This window comes from Clytia hemisphaerica, unplaced genomic scaffold, assembly GCF_902728285.1.
Source record: "Clytia hemisphaerica strain Z4C2 unplaced genomic scaffold, Clytia hemisphaerica genome assembly, whole genome shotgun sequence".
In the NCBI taxonomy this organism is placed as follows: Eukaryota; Metazoa; Cnidaria; class Hydrozoa; order Leptothecata; family Clytiidae; genus Clytia; species Clytia hemisphaerica.
The window spans coordinates 114,945-137,356 of NW_027104534.1; the positions used below are offsets into that span (position 1 = coordinate 114,945).

The 22,412-nt window shown below is 34.4% G+C and overlaps 4 protein-coding genes across 5 annotated transcripts in view; 1 reads left to right on the forward strand and 3 right to left on the reverse strand.

Moving 5' to 3' along the window:
* The window catches only part of LOC136822457 (E3 ubiquitin-protein ligase parkin-like), a 71,448-nt gene that overhangs the window by 17,225 nt on the left and 31,811 nt on the right, over window positions 1-22,412 (forward strand). For both annotated transcript variants that reach the window (XM_067078718.1, XM_067078719.1), the window contains exons 2-4: window positions 2,485-2,660; window positions 6,636-6,777; window positions 7,438-7,553. In XM_067078718.1, coding sequence (XP_066934819.1) covers window positions 2,487-2,660; window positions 6,636-6,777; window positions 7,438-7,553 — 432 coding nt within the window. In that variant the 5' untranslated portion in view covers window positions 2,485-2,486. The remainder of the gene's footprint in view (window positions 1-2,484; window positions 2,661-6,635; window positions 6,778-7,437; window positions 7,554-22,412) is intronic.
* On the reverse strand, window positions 10,834-12,411 carry LOC136822456 (slit homolog 1 protein-like). The gene has a single exon (XM_067078717.1). The coding sequence runs from the start codon at window positions 12,377-12,379 to the stop codon at window positions 10,985-10,987; it is 1,395 nt and encodes a 464-aa protein (XP_066934818.1). The 5' UTR covers window positions 12,380-12,411; the 3' UTR covers window positions 10,834-10,984.
* Window positions 13,741-15,864, reverse strand: LOC136822454 (uncharacterized). Its single transcript, XM_067078716.1, has 2 exons — window positions 15,456-15,864; window positions 13,741-15,149 (listed from the first exon to the last, which is right to left on the reverse strand). The coding sequence occupies exons 1-2, from the start codon at window positions 15,790-15,792 to the stop codon at window positions 13,786-13,788; spliced, it is 1,701 nt and encodes a 566-aa protein (XP_066934817.1). The 5' UTR covers window positions 15,793-15,864; the 3' UTR covers window positions 13,741-13,785.
* Window positions 15,824-17,380, reverse strand: LOC136822492 (uncharacterized). The gene is made up of 4 exons (XM_067078759.1): window positions 16,915-17,380; window positions 16,659-16,742; window positions 15,898-16,260; window positions 15,824-15,829 (listed from the first exon to the last, which is right to left on the reverse strand). Exons 1-4 carry the CDS (start codon window positions 17,350-17,352, stop codon window positions 15,824-15,826), a joined length of 891 nt encoding a protein of 296 aa, XP_066934860.1. The 5' UTR covers window positions 17,353-17,380.

Sequence of the window (22,412 nt, forward strand, 5' to 3'; positions counted from 1 at the left end):
ACTTCTTTTTTTTGTGTTGTTTTTCTCTAAGATACATTTTTCCAGCGTGCGCGGTTGATTGACATGTCAAAGTTACAGAGTGTTGATAACAGATCTCACTATTTTCTGCAAAAGGACAGACTTTTTTATATATGTGTTTGGACGCTTGTGCGAATGCGCGCGCCCGATTGTATTTACGCGTTTCTCATCGCAAAGATTTGTTCCTTTTGCAGTGTGAAAGTCTACTACATTTCATTTGCTATCTATGATTCGCGGTTACGTTAATTAATGACGAGGTTCGGTGAAATGGTAGCCGAATGGCCGTCCCATGTTTTGTCAGATAGTCCCAAGAGCAGTTGATGGTATTTGTGATTGTGGCCTTGTTTCCAGAAATCCGCATAAAATTTAATATTGACAGAGTCATTAAGTACTAGCCGGTACCCGGCGTCGCACGCCGGTTAAGCTGTAGCTGAACGCACTATAAGTCCTTTGGATGTTGAACCTGGTTTAAAAAAAACGATCAAATTAATAAAAAGATATCTTCAAAGTTTGACTCTAACCTTCCCCCGGAGATCTTTTTCTTGCTTCGCTCGTATTAAATACGCCGTCCAGTTTTCGACAATTTGAGAAAATGTCATGGTAAAGAGGAGTGAAATGTAGAAATGACCATTCTTTAGGAAAAAGCGGGAAAGCCACAAAGAATAGTGCAACTTTGTTTTTATAAGATTTAAAAAGATAAATAATAAGTCCATACTAAATTGCTTTTTTAAACCCTTGTCATAACTTTTCGAATTCAAACATGTAAAATGACGTACACAGTTTTTAACAGTATCAACCACTTGAATGGTTTTATATCTTTACAGGGTGTCCCTAATTAAAGTATCGAGTCGAAACACAACTATGAGTAGAAAGTTTTATGTGCGTGTTCACAAAATTGTATTTTAAGCTCTCCCTCTTTTTTCTTTGTCATTACGATTAATTTATACGTTGTAACTACCTTTTGTAATAAGCCTGTGTGATGGAGAACGTTTTTATATTTTAGCGATAACACACAAAAACTTTTCTATTCAATCGCACGTTCAAACTCGATACTTTAATTAGGGACACCCTGTATATGAAGAAAAGAGATGGACTAATTTCTTCTTTTGCTTTTTATCGCCCTTTGAATGCTGTTATTGTTCGATAAACTTTTTAAATTTATGTTTTGATTTACATTTGAAATGTTCTTTTCTATAAAAGAAACTTGTTTTGTTTTGACAAGAATTCGAATGTCATTAATAAATACGATCGTTAAATACATTCGAAAACATTTCAAACAAAAGAAAAGAGAAAAACAGCATCAGGCATCAGGCAAAGCTGGGCAGAAATTAAAATTACTAAATGTAGATGGGCCTTAAATTTCAAAACAAAGGCTGAATAAAGTCTAAACCAGATTCTTTCCGATCTGTCAATCAAAACAAACTTATCGAGAACAAAACATTGCTTGCGAAATCTTTTGCAAGAGACTAAAGTCATAATTCTAAAACACAAACAAAGCGAAAACGAAAGTGGTGACACACAGACACACAAAGCACCGCTATTAATATATAGATGATGTCTGTAAGCTTTGTTACACCAAATATTTTAATTATGCTGAATGAGGTGCCTTTAGTATGAATAGATAGAACTAGACTGTAGGAAAAAGTTGGGAAGGCCAGTTTTAGAGAATCTAATTAATTATTCTATTGTCTTCGTGCAGACAAAATGACTAATTTCGACAGAAATAACGATCTGATGATGAAATACAAAGCTTCTCAAACCATTTTCAAAAAGTTTTTGTGCCACTAATTATTTTTATGTTGATAGTACAAAAGGATAGAAATTGACACCATAATTAAGCTCCAAGAGCGTCGAAATATATAGACTAGATGAGACAGGGGCGAGCTTACTCTTCAATATTATGATAAATATATTCAAATGATTAGGAGAGACACTCTACGTTGGAGAAAGTTAAAAAACTCGATCACCCAAATTTATCTGGTCGCTGGTCGTGGTCGCCGGTCGTTGTCGTCATTTCTGGTCGACGTTTAGAAACTCCCTGTATTGAATGTTTGTAGGAAGTTTGTTTGTCAGAAATTTTTTTCAGTTCATTGTTTCTCCACCATTACTTTTCTTCTATCATTTTCATTTGGATTAGGTTTTTCTTTCACATACCACTATTTAAATTCCCTTTGACTTTTCGCTAAATTTCCCTCTGTTTCTGCAGAATGATTTAAAAATTAAAAGTACCAAAAAAATCGTAAATGTACATTATTAACAAAAATATTCTAAACTTTTTTCATTTTTATCAGTCTGAGTTATTTATATATATCAATACTTTTCTTTTTCTAAAATGACAGATATTACATATCTTCACTATATATTTCTAACTCACAGTCTTTTATTTGGGTTGTGCCTCCCATAGTCTAATAAGATATAGAATATCATATAATTTTCGTCTTCAGATTTCGCTAACTTTTTCCATAGTAATGGATGTTCCCATCATAGTTCGATTTGAAGGGAGAGCAATTCATGTCAGAGCTAATTTGGACTGGTCAATATACCAACTGAAGCAACACATTTATCTGCATTGCTTTGAAAAAGCTGAAAATTTGAAGATCATTTTTTGTGGCTCTGAAATCAAAGATAGTGTCATTTTAAAGGTATAGTTTTTAATGGTCTCATCAATAAATTAGCTGATGATCACATTGTGGCGCAGTAGTGAGTTGTGGTTATCGATTTTCACTTTTCAAGTAGTTCGGGTTCAATTTCCACTTGGTGCTGAGTTGGTAAATGAATGTACCCTTGCCAGCATTTGCCTGTGCACACCCAATACCATGGAAGTTAATTGAAGTGTGTTATTTCATGTTATGATTTAGTATTCCCTCCTATTCTCCGTCACTTAAATTTGTTATAGAATATATTTTAATATTTCACTACATTACTAGACTACATTGTCGCCAAATGTCGATACATGAATAAGTTCATGTTAAAAAATTATATAAGTCAAAAGACTAACGGACCCTTGAGAATAGCATTTTTGTTTTTTTTTCTTTTGTTTCAGTTTTCATTGATTATAGTTTCACAACATTTTACGACCCTACGACTTGTATCATTTTGTATGTAGCTGATGATTGTACGCAAGAAACTTAAAGTACTACAAAAAATGAAGTTTTGAATTTTTGTTTTGCTACTAGTACACATCTTCTCACTAACGGCTCAATTCCACGTCTATAATGTTATAATGCCTATTATAACGCTGTCATTGGAGCCATATTGTTGGACCTGCCCCGTTGGGTTGGAGGTCCTATAAATTAACCTGTGTTAGTCCGTTCGTCCGTTCGTCTGTTACCATCTTTTCTCAGGATTGAATCATAGGAATCTTTTGATTTTTGGTACAAAGGTGCAAAATGGTAGTGGCCAAAATGTGACGGAGCCCGATTTTCGAAAAAAAAAAATTGGGGGGCAAATTTGGGCCAAAAAACGGCTAAAAAACGGGTTTTTTGGACTTTGTGAAAAATTGGATCGTTAATTTTTCCTGATTTTTTGCATGAAAGTAGGCTAACGTAACATCATTGGTAAAAGATTTCTCAAGCAGATTTTTGCAAAAAAAATTTGTTGGCTCAAAAAACGCATGTTTATCTATAAGAATCACTATTAATAAGCATACATCAATGTTCTTAGTCAAATTACTAAATTTCTTTATGAGATAGATGTTTTTTTTGCTCATGAGAGTTTACTTTTGAAGAATATGTGTGTTTAGACATGAAATTTTGGTTGCTTGGCGTGTTTTTATAGATAACTGGCCAAATTTGATATTTTTCTATATAAGCACATTAGCAATTACTTAAGGTATTAGCTTTTCTCGAGAATGGCTCTTTCATTCTTTATGATTTTTTGCACAAAGATGCACATAACTATAAACCCTCGAATATGACGGAGCTCGATTTTTGGAGAAAAAAAAATTTTTAGGTTAAAAAAAACAGGTTTTTTGGACTTTGTGAAAATTGGATTATAATTTTTTCTGATTTTTTGCATGAAAGTAGGTAAAGGATGGCTCAAGCAGATTTTTGTAAAAAAAAAGAATTTTTCAACTCAAAAAACGCATCTTTATCTATAAGATAACTGTTAAAAAGCATACATCAATGATCTTAGCCAAATTACTCAATTCTTTGATGAGATACCGGGTGCACCAAAAAACAGGTTATTTAAAAGAAACTGACTTTTTTTAGTGTCGAAATTTCAAAAAATCATCAAAAACAGCGAGCAAACTTCCCTTGACACTTACCTTCTTTACACATAAAAATACCAAAAAATGCCACTATGTTCATCAAAACTCATTACAGAATTTAAAAATATGGTAAAGCAAGCTATTCCCATGTGGTATAATATTTTTGGAAAATCTGACAAAAAGTTTTGGAAATTTCCAAGAGAGGTTTTGATGTTATGTGTGTGCATTCCTCGACTACTTGCTTAAAGAACTTGGGTCTGCACTGAGTTTGCTCGTGTTGGAAATGTTCAGGACGGGAAAGTAAGATGGAGAAACTGTTGGCAAAATATAAATAAGAAAAAAAGAAGCAAAAAAAAACCAATAAAATTGTGTTTTTGCCATTTTGTTTTATTTACAGTATATGGCCCCCAAAACGGAGACGGCCCCCAAAACGAAGGTCGTCATTAAAATGAAGATTCCGACTTGTAGATTTGTCAGAATTAAACGATTTTTGTTTATTTTGAAAGAAAGATGGTTATACTTAAAAATGAGCATGTTTTTGCTGGTTTGAGACGGGTTCAAAATAACATATTTGCGTCTAAAGGAAATATTACACCAAAATTAGATAAAAATTGCATATAACTCACTCTAGCTCCTTGGATATTGAAAATAAGTTATGAAAACAGGGTATAGGAACCTTTCTACACCTACTCTCGGGTACCTAATAGCCGGGGGTTTGGAATAAGCAGGGGGGTTGGAAAAAATCTCAAAATTTAATAAGGGGGGGGGGGTGGTGGAATAAAAATGTCCTGGGTGGAAAATGTTCGAAAAGGAGGCTGATACAGCAGAATTAGGGCAAAAGAGGGAACTTTCAAAAAAAATTCCCAAAAATCAATAAGCGGGGGGGGGGGCTGGAATAAGAATGTCCTGGGTGGAAAATTTTCGAAAAATTAATTAGCGGGCCCCCCCCGGCTATTAGGTACCCGAGAGTAATGCCGTTCAGAAAATGCAGATACATCTGTGACTTTAGAAGCTGGGTAAAAGATATAGCATCTTGAAGGTCAACCAGTATTTTGGGACCCTAGAATCAGCATTGATAAAACTGAAAGTTCTAAATATGAGAAACAGCAAAAAATATTGGAATTCCATTCCTATCACCTTGAGTTAATAGTTTATAACAAAAAATTAACATTATATATAAAAATTTTCGCTGAATCAGCAAAAACGGCAAATTCTCTCATTTTTTTGCAAAATATAGGAGAAAAATATCTTTAAAGCTTAATATTTTCAGTTTCAGTTAAGCTTTTTTTCCAAAATTTTCACAGCTTATTCCATACATGAATGGAACTATTTTCAAAAGAGATTTGTTTTCAAAAACTTGATTAAGACGTTGTTAAATCAAAATGGTCATTTTGAAAATTTCTAAATTTTCAGTTTGTACTTTGCAATATCGAAAATCTTGAAATATTTCATTAAAATCATAAATTTTACATCCATCAGGTCGTAAATTTAAGGGGAAACACAAATATGTTCTTAGTTTTTCCCCCTATTACCACTGGGCTTAATAATTTGATTTTAACTACACCTCCGTTTTGGGGGCCCCAAACCTGTATTTTGACAACCAGGGGTATACTGTAAAAATTTTATCAAACAAATTTATGCCCAAAACCCTTTAAATCACATTTCCAAACTATGGTCAAAGTCTCGAGAAATCGCTAAAATTGCAAACCTCCGTTTTGGTTGCCATTAGAAAAAAGCTACCTATCTTTAAGCGATTGAAAAATATTGTTAAAATTGAAAATTTTGAAAAAGAACTTCTGGGAAATGAAGTAGAGATGTTAAAGTTTCTCATGCAGCAAAAATCTTTGTAAAACCTTTTTTCCTCTAGATTGGAGAGAAATTTTAAATTTGATCCCCGTTTTGGGGACCACATACTGTATAGCGTGATTGCTGTTTTTAATGATTTTTTGAAATTTCGACATGGAAAAAAAGTCAGTTTTTTTTAAATAACTTTCGAACTACTTTTTCAAATTTTAAGTATGATAGCTCAAAATTCAAGTCAGAGCATCCTCTTTACGATAAAAAAAGAATGAACAAAAAATTTAAATCCTGAAGCTCACAATATCTCGACAAACCTGTATGCTTTTTTTTGGTGCACCCGGTAGATGTTTTTTTTGCTCACGAAGTCTTGAATAGGAAAGAATATTTCAAGAGCATGAAATTTTGGTTTCTAAACGTATTTTTTATAAAATGACTAATTTTAATAGATCGTCACTATTTGTGTTTTGAATGACTGTTTAACGGTCATGCTCACGTAAATATCAATTATATATGTGTTAAATGCATAACCAGGTAGGTCCATAAAAGTATCACTTGTTTAAAGCTATCATAGAGCTCATAACTAGCTTTCATATCCGTCTGAATTTAGAACTGCTATTTCACGCAAGGGACAGTTGTTCATGTGATCGTAGTACGAAACAATAATACACCACCTGAACAACAGAATCAAAATGTTGTCGCCACCCATTTTATTGCACCGACTACAGAAGGGACTATAAAAGCACAGACAGGTTTGTTTTATAACTGTGATATTAACCAATCTTTTCTCTTCAGACAAGGTATGATCATACTCTGATATATGTGTTGATATAGGGGATGTTAATCGTGTATAGGATTCCTCTCCGAGGGTTACCCCAAATTTGGGTTAACCTGTTTCAATTTTCTTAAAAATGCTTAGAAATCCTCTAGTCGTTCATATTTTCATTTTCAATTCAAATTTTAATGCAATTTCAAGATTTCTCATATAAAACTTACTAATCAAGCTAATCAAGTTTCTTAAACTCTCGGACGGGAATTTTATACACGATACGCATCCCTTATGATATCATCCCCTATATCAAAGACTGTCTATAATCTGTCAGATCCACAGAAAACATTCAATTAATTGATACTAAAGCTTAAAAGAATTTCATGATTTTCAATGAGAAATTTACTATATCACTTTTATATTTCTGAGAAAGTTTTTGTAAGTAAGTGCAATGTTGATGTGGATCCTTTACAAAATAATATTAATACTTAAATGGATTATATTATACAGCCAAAAATACTTTTCAAATAAAAAATAACCTTCATCACTCTTCTTCATCTCTGGCATCATAACCACTATAAGTTTTTAATGAAAAGAAAATCATTATATAAACTGCAGCATATTTTTTAACATTTATTTACAGAGCAAAAGCGAAGTCGATTTTATGTCTACTGTAAAGGTGATTGTAATGGATTGAAACCAGGAAAGCTTCGAGTAAGATGCAAAGATTGTAAAGACCAAGCGTTTGAGCTTGACAAGGTATGTAAACAATAACTCTTTTAATGAGCTTTCCAATCGATAGAGCTTTTAAGTTAACTTCAATACATGTTTTTCTATAAGCACTCTTATAAGCATATGAAGGCTCAGATTTGTAGAATTCCTAAGCATAACATAAGCATATTATGTCAGCCTGAAATATTTTCCAAGTTGTCTTTTATTAATCTGTTTAAAAAAGTTTGGTAGAGGTCAAGTAAAAAAAAGGCATTCCACGGCTAGCTACATTCCATTACATTTCTGAAATTTCACTAAAAACTTGGCTCGAGGTAAATCATAAGCATGATTTCATAAGTATATAATAAGCATAAGCATGCCTGGATGTTTTGAGAACTTAAGCATACACGAGCCTGACCAAGGGGTAGACACTTGCTTATATAAAAAAAAACATGTAGTTTAGTCTTCCCAAATATTTATTCATTGAAAGGCCTATCCATCCGATCATAGTATGGTCTTCGAGGCACCAGTACAATAAACCAGGGTATTCGGTTCGAATGGCCGTTCTAGCCAACCATAGCGTATTCTTCTTATCTTATGGGAATGATGGGTTACGATTCGATTGGCTTCTTTCTCTTCTTCCATTCAGTTCTATATACCCGAGTTGGCTGGGTGTGGACCCACTGAAAACAGTGGAATGACTGTCTTTTTATAGTTTTATTTGCTCTGCATCAAATCAGTGTTTTTGCTTCCCTATATTCAAAGAAACCCTGCCTTGTTTAGCCAAATTTACATAAAATTACAATAATATAAACAAAGAAAAAAGCATACTTGTTTACAACTTCTAATCAAAACTGGGCTCAAATGGCTGCTTTCACCAAAATAATGCGATAACTTCTTGGTTTAGGACAGATATATTTAGTGAATACTAGCCGTCCTGGCGTCGTCTAAGACGACTCTTTACCTTATCTGGAAACCAGCAGATGCAGAAATTTTCATCCGACACGCTAAAGCTCTGAAGGTCGGGAAAATTTTCAACATCTGGAAGGATGAGATTACGGAATTTTGCAAGACCGTGTCAAGGATGGTACCGGTTGGGGTTGCGGTACATCAAAGGCCTCCTTTTTTTTCCATTTATTAATTAATTAATTAATTTATTTATTGTTAGCTTATTTTGGGTTCCTTCCTCCTGGCGGTATGATCTGGTGGTCCTTTTGCGGGAGGTTAGGAACCTTTAGTTTTTTACTATTTGTTCGTGTTACCTATACTATAGATAAAAAAAAAAACAAGAAAAACTATCATTCCTCTCCGATGGAAAATTAACCCGCTCCTTTAAAAGCTTTAGCGTGGGTGGCCGCCAATCCGCTATCAGAATATCAGAATATATTTTTACCAAGAAATATAAGCTCGCTTCGCTTGCTTTTACTTTTGAGAAATTAAATGTATTTTTTACTTTTATCTTTTGGCAAAGAAAGAAGATCATGGATTACTTAAATTTACCAACAACCAAGATACACGCTTTTTTAAAAAGAATACACTTTATAAGAATGTCCATGATGAAAATGGCTAAAAAAATTAAGAATAATGCTAAGAATATCACCATTATGGAATTTTTACTCAAGCTAAGAATGTCATTTTTAAAGCTTTTTCAATTATAAATTGTTAATTACCCCCAAGTAAAGCTCACTCCTTTCACAAAAATGCCATTTTATGCTTGAGACGTTTTTACTAAATGTTAAATCTAGTCTGAATTAGGATCCTAACCTAAGAATGCTATAAGAATATCTTAGGATGATTTTCCCAAAAAAGTTTATAAGAATATCCATGAGGAAATGGATTTTACACCATTCTTATAAAAAAAGCGTGTATCTTGTAAAACTATTCTTATGATCGGAACAGTCTAGCCATCGTGGCTAGCCATCGTAGGCAGACATTCGAGGGTGACTTTGAAAGACTTTGAATAGCTTTGAAAACTTTGATATCTCAACCATGAATTCGTTGTCAAATTAGCTCAGTTAACAGAGCGTTTGGTTGACATGCAATAAGTTCACGGTTCAATCCCCATGTGTTATAACTTTTCATATTTAAACATGTAAAAAAATAACGTTCACACTTTTGTAACGACGACTTGAGTGTTTTTATATGAAGAAAGAGGTGGGCTAATTTTCCTTTTGCTTTTTATCGCCCTTTGAATGCTGTTGTGTGTGTGTGTGTTTGTGTGTGTGTGTGAATACTGGGTCATTGCTGAACCCCGAAGAGAGTCTTCTTCGCCAGGGCAATCGACTTCTCAGGGCACTTTGTGAGAAGTCCCAGGCCCACCTCAAGTTCTTTTTCATCAAAAATTTCATGTTTTGCTTCTGATGCATCTGGGCAGCGGAGGAACCAGTGTTCGAGGTTGTGTATTTCTCCGCTGTCACATTTGGTGCATGTAGGTTCAATGCTCTCATCTATCATATGTTGGTAGCTGCGGAAGACCTTGTGTTTTCCGCTTCTCAGTTGTGCCAGTAGAACTTGATCCGCTCTGGTTTTAACCTCTTGTTCACGTTGTTTCGAGAAATGACTGTAGACCTTCTTTAATTGTTGGTGGTTCGTCGGGTGTTTGATTCTGCTTCTTATCATTGTGCAGGCACTTCTGTACGATATTGGTCTGGGTCTGCCTCTAATTTGGTCGCTTCTTTGGCTGCTTGGTCAGCGAGTTCGTTTCCTGGGACGTCTGAGTGGCCCGGGATCCATTGGATGATCGTTCTTCCTGGCCTGTTGTGTAGCGCTTCCCTTATTGTTGCTGTTTCGACGTTGTAGCTTAATAAGGCTAGGCATAGTGACTGACTGTCCGTGCAGACCATGATGCTGATTTCTGGGTCGCAGTTTAAGGAGATCCAATTTGCGGTTGTTTGCATTGCGTCCAGCTCTTCTTCGTACGAGCAGGTAAAATCTGATCCCTTGCGTTGGATGACATGGATCGTCTCTGGGTTCTCGGGGTCTGTTGTTGTTCAACAAACATTTTGATTTTTATGTTTTGATTTACATTTGAAATGTTAATTTCTATAAAAGGAATTTGTTTTGTTTTGAAAAGAATTCGAATGTCATTAATAAATACAATCGTTAAATAATTCAAAAACATTTCAAACAAAAGAAAAGAGAAAAACAAAGGGGTGGGAAAGCCTATGCACAAATTGAAATTGCTAAATGTAGATGGGCCTTAAATTTCAAAACAAAGGCTGAATGAAGTCTAAACCAGGCTCTATCCAATCTATAAATCAAAACAAACTTATCGAGAACAAAAACATTGCTTGCGAAAACGAAAGTGACACACAGACAAAATGATGTATACAGTACGGTTATTAATATATAGATGTTGAGAAAAAGTATTGTTAAAACTACAAAAAAAAAACAAGTTTAACAAAAAAAAATTACAGCCAGTCAAAAGACTTTAAAAGATTTCAAGTGCGTTCTAAAAGAACCTCGGCTTTCGTTATGTATTATACCGTTAAGCTTTCCAATTCCTCTGATCTTTTGTTTTGAGACATGTTCACCTCCTCGCCATTATCTTTGCGTCTTCTTCGACGTCTGAAAAAGATAGCCAACCCAACCAATCCAATCAAAACTAATATCGCCAACACCACCATTAAGATGATGAAACCAGTATCTGGAGTTGATAATTGACATTGTTGACCATGATAACCTTCGTTGCATTGGCATGTATATCCCATTGAAATATTACTTTTCTGACAAATTCCATCATTCTGACAGGGGTTATCAAAATAGCAAATATCTTTCATTTGACAGCGCTCACCAGAATATCCTACACGACAATCGCATTTGAATGTATTTTGGATTGGCACACATATACTATTGGTTATCTCTCGACATGGTTTCAATCTCAGGTCAAATGAACAGGCGTTTTTGAATTGACAAAATTCTCCATGGTTATTTCGACTGCAGGAACAATTGTAATTGAATTGGTCAATAACTTGACATGTTGCATCGTTTTGGCATTCATTGACAGAGCAGGAACTACAATTTAATTTGTTCTTGCGGTAGAAATCTGCCAATTCAATACCATTGCATTTACCCCCAACTCTTCCAGGATGGTAAATTTCACTGAAATAATTAATTGTATCATACATAACACAATCGCAAATCAATGGGTTGTTCTCGAGTCCCAATAAATCGGGAACAACTGAACCAAACCAATCTCTTCGTGCTGTTGTTATCTTATTGAACTGCAAGTATATCCAACTCAGAGACGGAAGATCACCAAAGACTCCAGTTTCAACAGTCGTTATATCATTACGAGCTAAGAATAATTGTCGTAACTTAGCTAATCCGGTAAACGTACCCTTTCGTAAAGTCGTCAATTTATTACCTTCTGCGTACAGATGTTCAAGTTGTGAAAGATCCTGAAAAACACGAGGTTCCAAATTTTCAATACCATTTCTTTGAAGGAATATAGATATGATAGAATCATACCCTTCGAAGTCTTTTTGTTTAATTTTATTAATATTATTGTCTTCTAGATCGAGGATAGTGATGCTTGGTATATAAAGTGATATGTTTGCAGGCAATCTGGTCAGTTGGTTTTCGTTCAACGTGATTCGATCAAGTTTAGTGAAATTAACAAAAAGTTCAGCTTGAAATTCGGTGATTAGGTTTCTGTTGAGAAATAAATGCACAGTTTTTTTTGTATCCGATTGTGATGCAATATCCAGAAGATCTTTGTTGGTGATATTTTGGCTCATACAATACACATCGACGGCACTATAATCTATTTCCCAAGAACACTCACATTTAGTTGGACAAGTTGTTGAACGCGATGCAAAACTGGAAACAATGCAAGCCAATAAAATAAGAAGATGGTGGAATAGCATATTCATAATTTTGATCGTCAATTATTTTTCTTCAGGTTTTTCCTGAAAATGAGAATAAAGTGATTTTATAGTTTGTGTTATACACATATTAATTATTAACAGCTTATTTTGGCACGAAATTCAAACCAGGCAGCTGTATGAAATACGGCCCACCTTTGGCATTATGCTGAAGGTTATTTTTTATATCTAGCCGTAGATATTTAATTAGAGAGAGTTTAATTTTAATAGGTAATTAGAGATTATGAACTTGGGAAACTGTAGTAAAAATCTATAAAAAGCACATTTTATTGCTCTCTATTTAATTCTGAATCCCCGGACAGTTTTGTTAGCTTCGGCTAATAAGTGGATGTTCTACCGAGATCTTTAATGGGTCTCGGACCGTTGTGCTGTTCTGGGGAGCCGAGAATTACATAATGAGAACTTAAGTTTATAAATGGAAGACCGACACCTTAAAAAGTAGTCAGAATTTAATTGATGGGAATTTAATTAATGGAATTGTCATGAGCAAGACTATAACATGCTCCCTTGAGCAAGGGCAACACCATGTAGCTCCCCGCGTCAGGGTCACCACTGTAAAAACCACAATTCTTGGACAGAAAGTTTTTTCTTATATTAAGAAATATTTTTCTTATCCTAAGAATTCATTTTCTCACTTTGAGAAATAATCAGCTACAAGAGGGAAAGTAATTCAGGCTAGAATTCAGAAGTTTATTTTGAGAAATTTATGGATAGGTCATCAATTACTTTCTCAGAATAAACATCCTAAGATCTAGCCCAGAATTATTCTGTTTGTTAAAACTTTTATAAATCACTTAAGAAAAATTTAAACGATCGCGGGTACCGCCGGAACTCAGGAACCAGTTTAGATTTTGACAAGGTTTTTTTTCCTAATACGTCTTTTTATCCCACCCGCTAACGATAAATAATACAAGAACAAATATTTTTCCTTTCAAACACCAAAAGTTATTTTGCATTGGAACACCATAAAAATCCTTACAGCTTTATCAAAAGAAAAATACTATTAGGGTTTGACACTGTGACGTCATCGATGACCACAGTTTCTTTTGAGCAAAATATCAATCCATATTATCATATATGGGCTTAAAACAATTCATAAAATCTGCTTCACTTAACTACAGTGTAAAGGATCTGATAAAATATCAAGACATTAAGATAAATAAAGTACTCTTTTGTGCCTAATTGTAGGGGTATATCACTTTATTGTGACCCCCTCATTTTATGACCTTTTACCCCAAAAACCTTCATTTTCCTAGGGAAAATTACAAAAAAACACACGTTTTTCACTTTATTATGATCAAACACCCCCCTATTTTGTTAATTTTTTCGGAGTGACAACCCCCTGCTTAACCCCCTCCCCCTACAATAAGGCACAAAAGAGTACAAATAGTACTTCATAGTTTCAATAATAAATTGTCTTTTTCATACTCTTCCATTATATCGTTTAAGTCATATTTGATTGGCACATACCAGTTTTGGTGCAATTGTTTTTTATGGTAAACATGATAATCGACGAGTCGTTCGTACGTTGAAATAAACGATTTTTTACATTCAAAGTCGTCAATTTTATATGCTTGAACATAATAGTCGAAGTATGATGTGTTGAAAAGAGCCACTTCAAAGTATACTAAGTCATGTAGAATCCAAATGTTTTGTATTTCTCCAAATATTGGTACTCTCTCTGAAACACCAACTATAATAATTCCTTTGATAGCATATCTTGTACCATGAAGAACAATCCATGACACATTGGATACTGTATTAAGATCTGTATCTGGTAGTAATGACTGTAGATCAAAAAAAAGTCGAAGATTTGTTACTTGCTCAGGAGTAAATCTTTTCAAAACGCCTAGTTTTCGTTCTGTAGAAAAAAGCGGATGTGCGTTTGGGTCCTCAGAACCATCTCCAAAATTGGTACATTCAAGGAACTGGTGTCGAGAGGCTAGTGAAACCTCAATGTTCTTAAAATTCTGTTTCGTGGCTAGTTGTTTGAAGTAGTTATGTGCAGATTCAAAGACAAAGCAGGATGATCTTATCAACGGCCCAAGATCCAATATCATTGTTGGCAGGTGGATCATGTAATGTTGTTTGGGAATTATATTGACATCTGGAAAAAGCTGTGTAAATTCATGTAGATGATCTGTTATCAAAAACTTTAAAAGTTCGATGGATTTAGACTTTATCATTGGTGCGAACAGGAGGTTGACGATTCTCATTAGTTGAATTAAGAATAAATAATATTTATCGGTTTGATCAACGCTGTTTGACAAAAAGAATGGAATCAAACGTAGAAAAGTTTTTGCTTGGGCAGCATTGTACTTTAATTTATAATTCTCTTTTCCAGAAAAAACCGTGTCTTTTAGTGGACCTGGTTTAGTGTCAGTTTCACTATACCCATAACAGTGGTTTTCAATCGAAGAATTTAACTCATCTAACTTCAGTTTACGTTGACTGATATAGTGTTGCAATATAAGCCTTACTTCATACTGCAGTGTACCTTCAAGTATTGTATGCATAATATCTTGAGGGAGTTGTTTAGTTATATCGAACCCTGGTAACTTAGTCAATAGGCTCCTTTCATTTATACCATAAAGTAAGCTAAATCTACTCCTGGTCACTGTATTGCTTTCGATACAATCGCATTCCTTCTCATATCTTGTTTTTGTCCGAAGGGTAAAATCTTCCTCTTCAAAGTCTGTCTGCATTTCCTCGAAATGGCAATAACATGTTCTGCACTTCTGAAATGCACCTCCAACACCTGTGAAAATAAAAACTGAAAGTGTTACACCGTACACTTCATATTGAGTGAATGGAGAGATTCGAGAAATTTTTGGACATTGAGCAAAGTTTTCCCCTCAGCCTGTTTTTAAAGGAAGCAAATTACATGCTTTTTAAAGTGAGTATAAAATAAAAGTGTTTTGCTGAATTGGGACTGAACAAGGGAAACCACAATTCCCTACAATATGCAGCAAGTTCATGGGTGTAGTTTATTAAAGGTGATGTTTAGGTTGTGTAATCCCTCTAGAAAAAACAATTTCTCAATAAAAAAATTGGAATGAATTACCTTCTTTAAATCCACCCAAATATTGTTGACCAAGTGTATCTCCTGCACAAAGGATCACCTTTCCAAATATAGTCAATATCTCAGTATCGTAAATAAGGCGAACACCATCATAAAGTTTCAACAAATCATTGATAATAGGATCCATTATCTTGTTTATTCCATACTTTTTGACCAGTTTAGCATTAGCAATTGCTAACAATCGTACTGAACAATGCTTTGAGCGAAACTTGGGGGTCAAATTAGCAATTGAATAATAATATAAGTCAATTTTGTGTTTAGTTCTTTTGGACCCCAATGGGTTACAAACTTCAACTTCATCATGATCAATTATCAACATTAATGCATTTGGATGTTTCTTGAAATAATCATCATTTCTGTAAATAGCACCATCATGAATGTCGTAGTAAATTCCAGGCTTTGATAAGGTTGGTTTCCTTAAAACAAGTGCCCTGATACGTTTATTACTAAAAATTTGCCTCAGGCTTTCAAGTAGAGGAATGTAAATAAAACTTTCTTCCTTTTCATCCAAAACACGCTTATGTCCTTTTTTCCTTGTTATTAATTTTCTTCCTAGAGCAATTACATTGTAGTCAACGTGGTTAAAGTTTTCTTTTGCATAGGTATTTTGAAGATTTCTAGTTTCAAGTCCTTCAAATGGAGAGGTTGTATTTTCAAGGATTTTTGCAATTTCATCTTTGCAATTAGATGTGCATTGTTCCAAAACTTTCTCAATTTCTCTCTTCTTTGAAATCAGTATTTGTTCCATGAGAAGGTTGGTTCCGTCTACGATTGAGTCAACAGTTGCCTGAGTGGTTGATAAAGGAGAAAATAAGCAAAATTAGAAAATACCTTATTGCACAAAGATTTCACAGTATATATGGAAATTTTACAAAATTTGAATTTCTAGAAATATTTCCCTTACTTTATGGCGGTTTTTCTGATTTTCGAAGTGTCCCTAATTTCAACGACCATTGGTATATCCTGAAGAATGTGTGGGCGGGATCGGGCGAATGAGATTCAAAGGCCCGAACAAAAGTACAGGCGTATTTGGGCGCATATTAATCGAATTAGCTGCACACAAAAGCGTTCGGATTTAGAGCAGAGGGGTCGGTATTAGAACATCTTACGGTACCATGTTGTGTACGGTTTTGAGACAATTTGGTGACCGGCGCTTAAATCTGCTGATAAAATAAGTGCACAAACCTGTGTTAATTTGTTTCGCTCTCTAATTTTTAATATGAATGAAGCACCAGCTCGTTTGGAATCAATTTCTGGATGATTGTAATCCTGAACAATAAAAAGAAAGAATATATATAGACTCTCGCTCTGTTCACTTGTTTGCTAAAAATAAACCTTTATTTCCAGCAATGAACATAAACAAGCTTATACTGTTTAGGAAAAAGGATTAGTAAACAAATCTATGGTCTACGATTTTGTTGTAAAAGTTGAAAATACTCACCCTTCTATCCGAATCGTTGGCTTCGAAAACATCATTGTTTGCAATTGTGTTTGTGACTTCATCTCTAGTTAGGTCTTCACTCGCATAATTTTCTGAGTTTTTGGAAGATGAATCATTTGCTTCATTCTGCTGATCACTTGCATGAATGTCATACTCTCCAGCACAAGATCCATCACTACTATTTACATCATTCACACTTAACACACTATTATTGTTGGTGTTGTTACCATTGTAGACATCTGCATGGTGCTTCAATGTGTGTTTATACAGGGAGTTATACTTGGTAAAAATAGAAGGGCAGCCATTAACCCCACATTGGACCTTGAAATTGATTTGTCTACTATGTACAGCATTGATATGTTGAAGCAACAACCTCAATGTCAGACATTTGAAAGAAGGACAGCATTTACAGTGAAACACAGCCACTGTATTTTCCATATTTTGATCGCTACCATTTTGATCTAGATTTTGCCATGGTTTCGGGTTATAGCTAATAGCTGCTAAACTTTTTTAACAAACAAAATAGATAATTTCGGTATTAGACATCAAGAGAACATGATAAAATCGGTTTTTGTAAAAAAGTTCAATCAAAAAAGATATTTATTTCGATGCATTTGTATATATTTTGTCAATTTAGGAATTAAAAAAACATAAACAACTCTTTATGTACCGTTCAGCAAAAACAAAAATCTGCTTTGCTTTTTCCTGCCAAAGACGCGTTTTTCCCGCGGTCTGATAAGTTTCCCGCGTTTTCGTCTGAAAATCTATTACCGCACACCAGACACCGAGACCACACACAGCGTACACTGGAAAGCTGATTTTGGATTAATTAAAAATGGGAATCCTGGAAAAGATTCAAGATCTGTCTCCTGCTGCTGGGAAAAAGTTCACAGGTAAGTTAAATATTTTTAAAGGAAGCTTTTTTTTGAAATATTTCATCAAATCAAGCAAAGAATGTCCTTATATCTTTAACTTTTTCTGCCACAACAAAAGTATGATGGCCATAGCCGCTGGATCCACTGAGTTGGATGGTCTCTTCAAGCAGGCATGCTAGCTGAGTGGCATTTTTGAATGCAGTATCCATTTTAAGTTCAAATAACGTCTATTGACGTTTGTGGGTGGGTGGGTTAACAGCCAGTGACGTTATTTCAACTTTTGCTAAACATCGATTTTCAGTAAAATCTTTACCCTTTCCAAATCGCCATTTTGCCTTTCTCATGCCAAGGGTTTTATTGTGTCTATTGATATTGAGTTGAAAATTTCTCGCAGCTCGAAAAAACGAAAGCGATCACGCACCTATTATCACGTGATCGAAAATCCCACATTTCGATTGAAAGTTTGGAACAGTCCAAAGGCCAGTCTCCACTCGGCAAGCAGGCACATGAAAAGTCGGCAATTAGCAGCATTTTGATTGGGCCTTGAAAAAGATTACGTAATGGCAGAGAAAAATTTTGCGCCAAAAAGTAGAAAGTCAGGCGGTTCCTTTTTTAACGCTCTTGATGGAATGGCGCCCGAGTCTGAATCGATCGCAGACGGAGCACGATTTGTTAGAGGATAGAGAGCAGCTTAAGTGGAGACCAACCTTTAAAAATGATCCATAATAAACAAAATGGTAGACCGATTAAACTTTACATTGATTTTCAGTGATTTTAGCAGTGTGACGTTTAGGGTGGTGGGTGGGTGGTTCAGCTTTCAAAACGTCAATTGACGTTATTTGAACTTAAAATCGATTTGTGAGAAGTGACCCCTTAGTCGGAGGACAATTTTTTGGGAGAATAATATCTTTGTTGGTTATTTTGTTTTGATGTTAAGATTTTATTTAAACAAAAAACTGAAAGTTCTTCCCTTTTTTATTTTAAGATTATGGATTTGCAAATGATTCTGACTTTGAGGAACTTGTATTCGACAGTTTAAGTGAGTTCTTTCCCGAAAAAACAATGCAAAATATTAAACTCAAATCAAAGGTGTGGACCATCATTAGAGGAGGAGAAGTTAAGGTAAGTGAAAGTGGTTTCTTATTCTTGGGGAGAAAAATGGATGACTACTATACTTAAATCAAATTAATTTTCACAAGATAAAATTTTGTGACTTGGCAAATTTTTGCCATTTTCAAGAAATTAAATCTTGCTAAAACATTTAGGATCACTCATTCATAAAATTAAATCCACATGAAATTTTTCCAACCCACTAGGCGAAAAAACCAGTCCAAATCCTACACTTTTCCCAAAAAAAATTACAATTTCAGGCTTGCTCGCAAAATTAAATATATAAAGATTTTTCCAACATATAGATACAATGAAAATTTCGTGAATTTTTATGGTTGCATATTTTAATCTCGCAAAATTTAATCTGATTAAAGTACTTCAATCACACCCTTTTTCCATTCTTTTTGTCAAAATTCACTATTCAGGGGAGCCATCCAAACTAAAACGTGCCATATGAAAAATATTGGGAGGGTTTGAGTTGCTTACGTCTAGGTTTACCAAAGCTTTTCAAAATTTTCACGTTGGGTTCGCTTCACTGCTAAATAATTTTTGCATGTAATAAACATGTATCTGCCAACTGCCTGTGAAGAAATATTTTGCCATCCCCAGGCTGCCTCGAAAGAATACAGATAACCAATCAGGAACCCAGTTTTCTAAACAGCCTTTAACTTTCGATTTCTATTTTAAATCTGTTGTAATGTTATTTTTTTCTGATGATGATAATACGGGGCTGCATTTCTTTTTCAAAGTTGTAGTTTGTTTTGCCAATCCATGTTTTTCGTGGCAAGGAAGTTTAAGTTTTGAAGGGGCTCCCTTAGTTCAAGATATACCAGTCGAATTCTCTTTCAATAATCCAGACTGTCTCAAGCGCATTTTTTTAACCTATGTTTCCTATTTTTTGTTTTGTTAGTGTTGAAACAAGCAGGGTTTTCTATTTTCTGATTCTTTACTACTAATGTCACTTTTTTCAGCGTGCTGAAAAGGATTTGAGCATTGTAGGACAATCCAGTCCATCCATTCACTCTAACAGTTCCAGCAGTTCATCCATTCACTCAAGCAGTCCATCCATTAACTTGAATCAGTCAGGTTATGCAAGTGTAAGACAGTTAAATCTATCATCTATATATTTACAACTTAATAACTTTGATCATAAATTAAATTGAGATTTTGCATTTTCTAACACACTATAATTGTCTGTGCAACACAAGCAGGAATGTCAAGCAAACAGTTATTTTATAGTGAAAAATACAAAGGAATGAATGCCAGGTTGACTTCTGGATAGTGAGCTAACCAGAGCTAACCATAATATGTATCTTAAAAATCAATTATTTTCTTTTCAGTCATCAACCAGACCATGCTTCACTGATGAGCACTCTCTTGGGGATGAAAGGGACACGTCGCCCATCCAAAGAACACTTGACATTCGGTAAGTTTTAACATAACCATTTGAATCTAAAAAAATTGTTTGGCCAAGGTGTAGACACCAGGATCTTAAAATGGTGGCAGTCACCTCAACCAAATTTAACTATCATGTTCATTTATCAGCACCAAATTTGAATGTGCTTGAATAACTCTTGCGATAACAGGCTTTTCCTCATAGGGAAGTTAAGAAAAATCATTGTGATGTCCCCCCGGCTTATTATTCTTCAAAAAAGCCCGGCCTGAATAAAGTTAAACCAACGTATCTCAGTTAAGCCTTTACTAACAAGTCCCATACTTCAAAATACAAGATAAAGGTGTTATTTTCAGTCCAAATTTAATGATTTTTCCAAAGTCCTGTTTCAAAGCTTCGGCGACTGAAGTCATACAAAAAATCAGACATTCATGGTAAAACCTTGTTTAACATTTTAGAGTTGTGGGTAGGAATACAAAAAAAGTAGTCTATGGAGTGGAGAGTGACAAGGAAAATGATGCTCCTGAACCCTCAATATTAAATGTAAGTTGGTATAATAAATTTGAATCTCTTTGACATATTTTTTTGATTGCTGTTGATTGCAATTTCATAAATATCTATTGAACTTAATGATTACTGCTTGTCTTGAGGTTAGAAAATTTTCGGAATTTTCATGGCTCCGATCTTGAAAATCTTGAATTTTGTTTTCGCGGCTGAAGCCTTTTTTGGTCAAAAATATATTTTAATTTTGGGAGTAAATTAGGAAAATAACATCTTGAAAATTGTGTTTTGCAGAATTTAATTTATAAATTTTTTAATTTTAAATGACGAAATTAAACTCGGAAATTTCTTCCATGAAAATCTTCCCTTCTATAACTTCAGAGCCAACTTAAAGGACCAATCTACGATCTGTACCATGATCCTGTGTTTCTAAGCTGTCCTGATATACCCGAAGATATTTTGCACACGGTTGCTCGGGCCCAGATTAACATTATGATGACAGCATCATTTCAGCCACCGTTCAGTCGATATCCAACCACACTTGAAATAGAGGATGTTTCTGAAGCACTCACCAAAAAATATCCTGTTTTTAGCAAACATGTAAGTTTTCAAAGATTGAATAGTTTGAATCTTATCTAGTCTAATAGGAATGTTTCTTGGGAAAGCTTTGCATGTGGTCGAGAATTTTTTTACATAAATTAGATCGTTAAAATGGTGTCAACAAAATAAAATTTTTATCGCATGGTAGCTCACTTCTTCATGGGACCTCCAACATTTTTTCTCTTGAACCTGATTTTATTTAAAATTATTTTTCCTTTATCTTACAGAACCTCCTCCAAACACTTAAGAACAGGCTAAAGAATGTCAAATCAAACAGGAAAGACCAGAAAAGACCCTACAAAAAGCGGCGACTGGTAACTGACGGAAATTTGGCTGACTCTGAGAGTGAACCTACAGCAGGTTTGTTTAATTTAACTGTAACTTGAAACTAAATGCTTGGGAAAGAAATTTATTAAATTTGAACAGCTAAACAATTGGGCCTCCAAGTTGGCCTGAAAAATATTGAAGTTGAGCCCTTCAGTTACTTTAATGAGATTAATTATTGCAGGGATTAACTTTCATGGATTTTAGTGAGACCCAACAAAAATGTGAAATGGGTTTATCTCCAAAAATGTTTCCCTGCATAAAATTTTAGAAAACTGACAAAGATTTTTCGTTTTTGACTTGAGGCTATTTTGCATCTTATAGAAGCAAATATTCTTGAGTGATTTAATCCTTTTAACTGGGGATGAACCATGAAAATTAATCCCATTTAAGTAGAACGTTCATTATATATTTTCCTTTCAGCCATGAAAAAGAAGGTCACAGAATGGCTTGCTGATGAATCAAACAAAAAAAAGCAAGACGATGCTACTATGAAAATACTACTAAAGAAAGAATACGAAAGCAGACGTGTAACAATTTCATCACTGACAGAAACGAATGGTGACCTCGTGACTAAAGTCTTGGAACTCTATCCAGTATTCAAAAACTATAGATATGTAAGAAAATTTCTATACAGCTGTTGGTTAATTCATTACTAGTATGCTATTTTCTCTCTTGCTATAAGCAACTGGTTT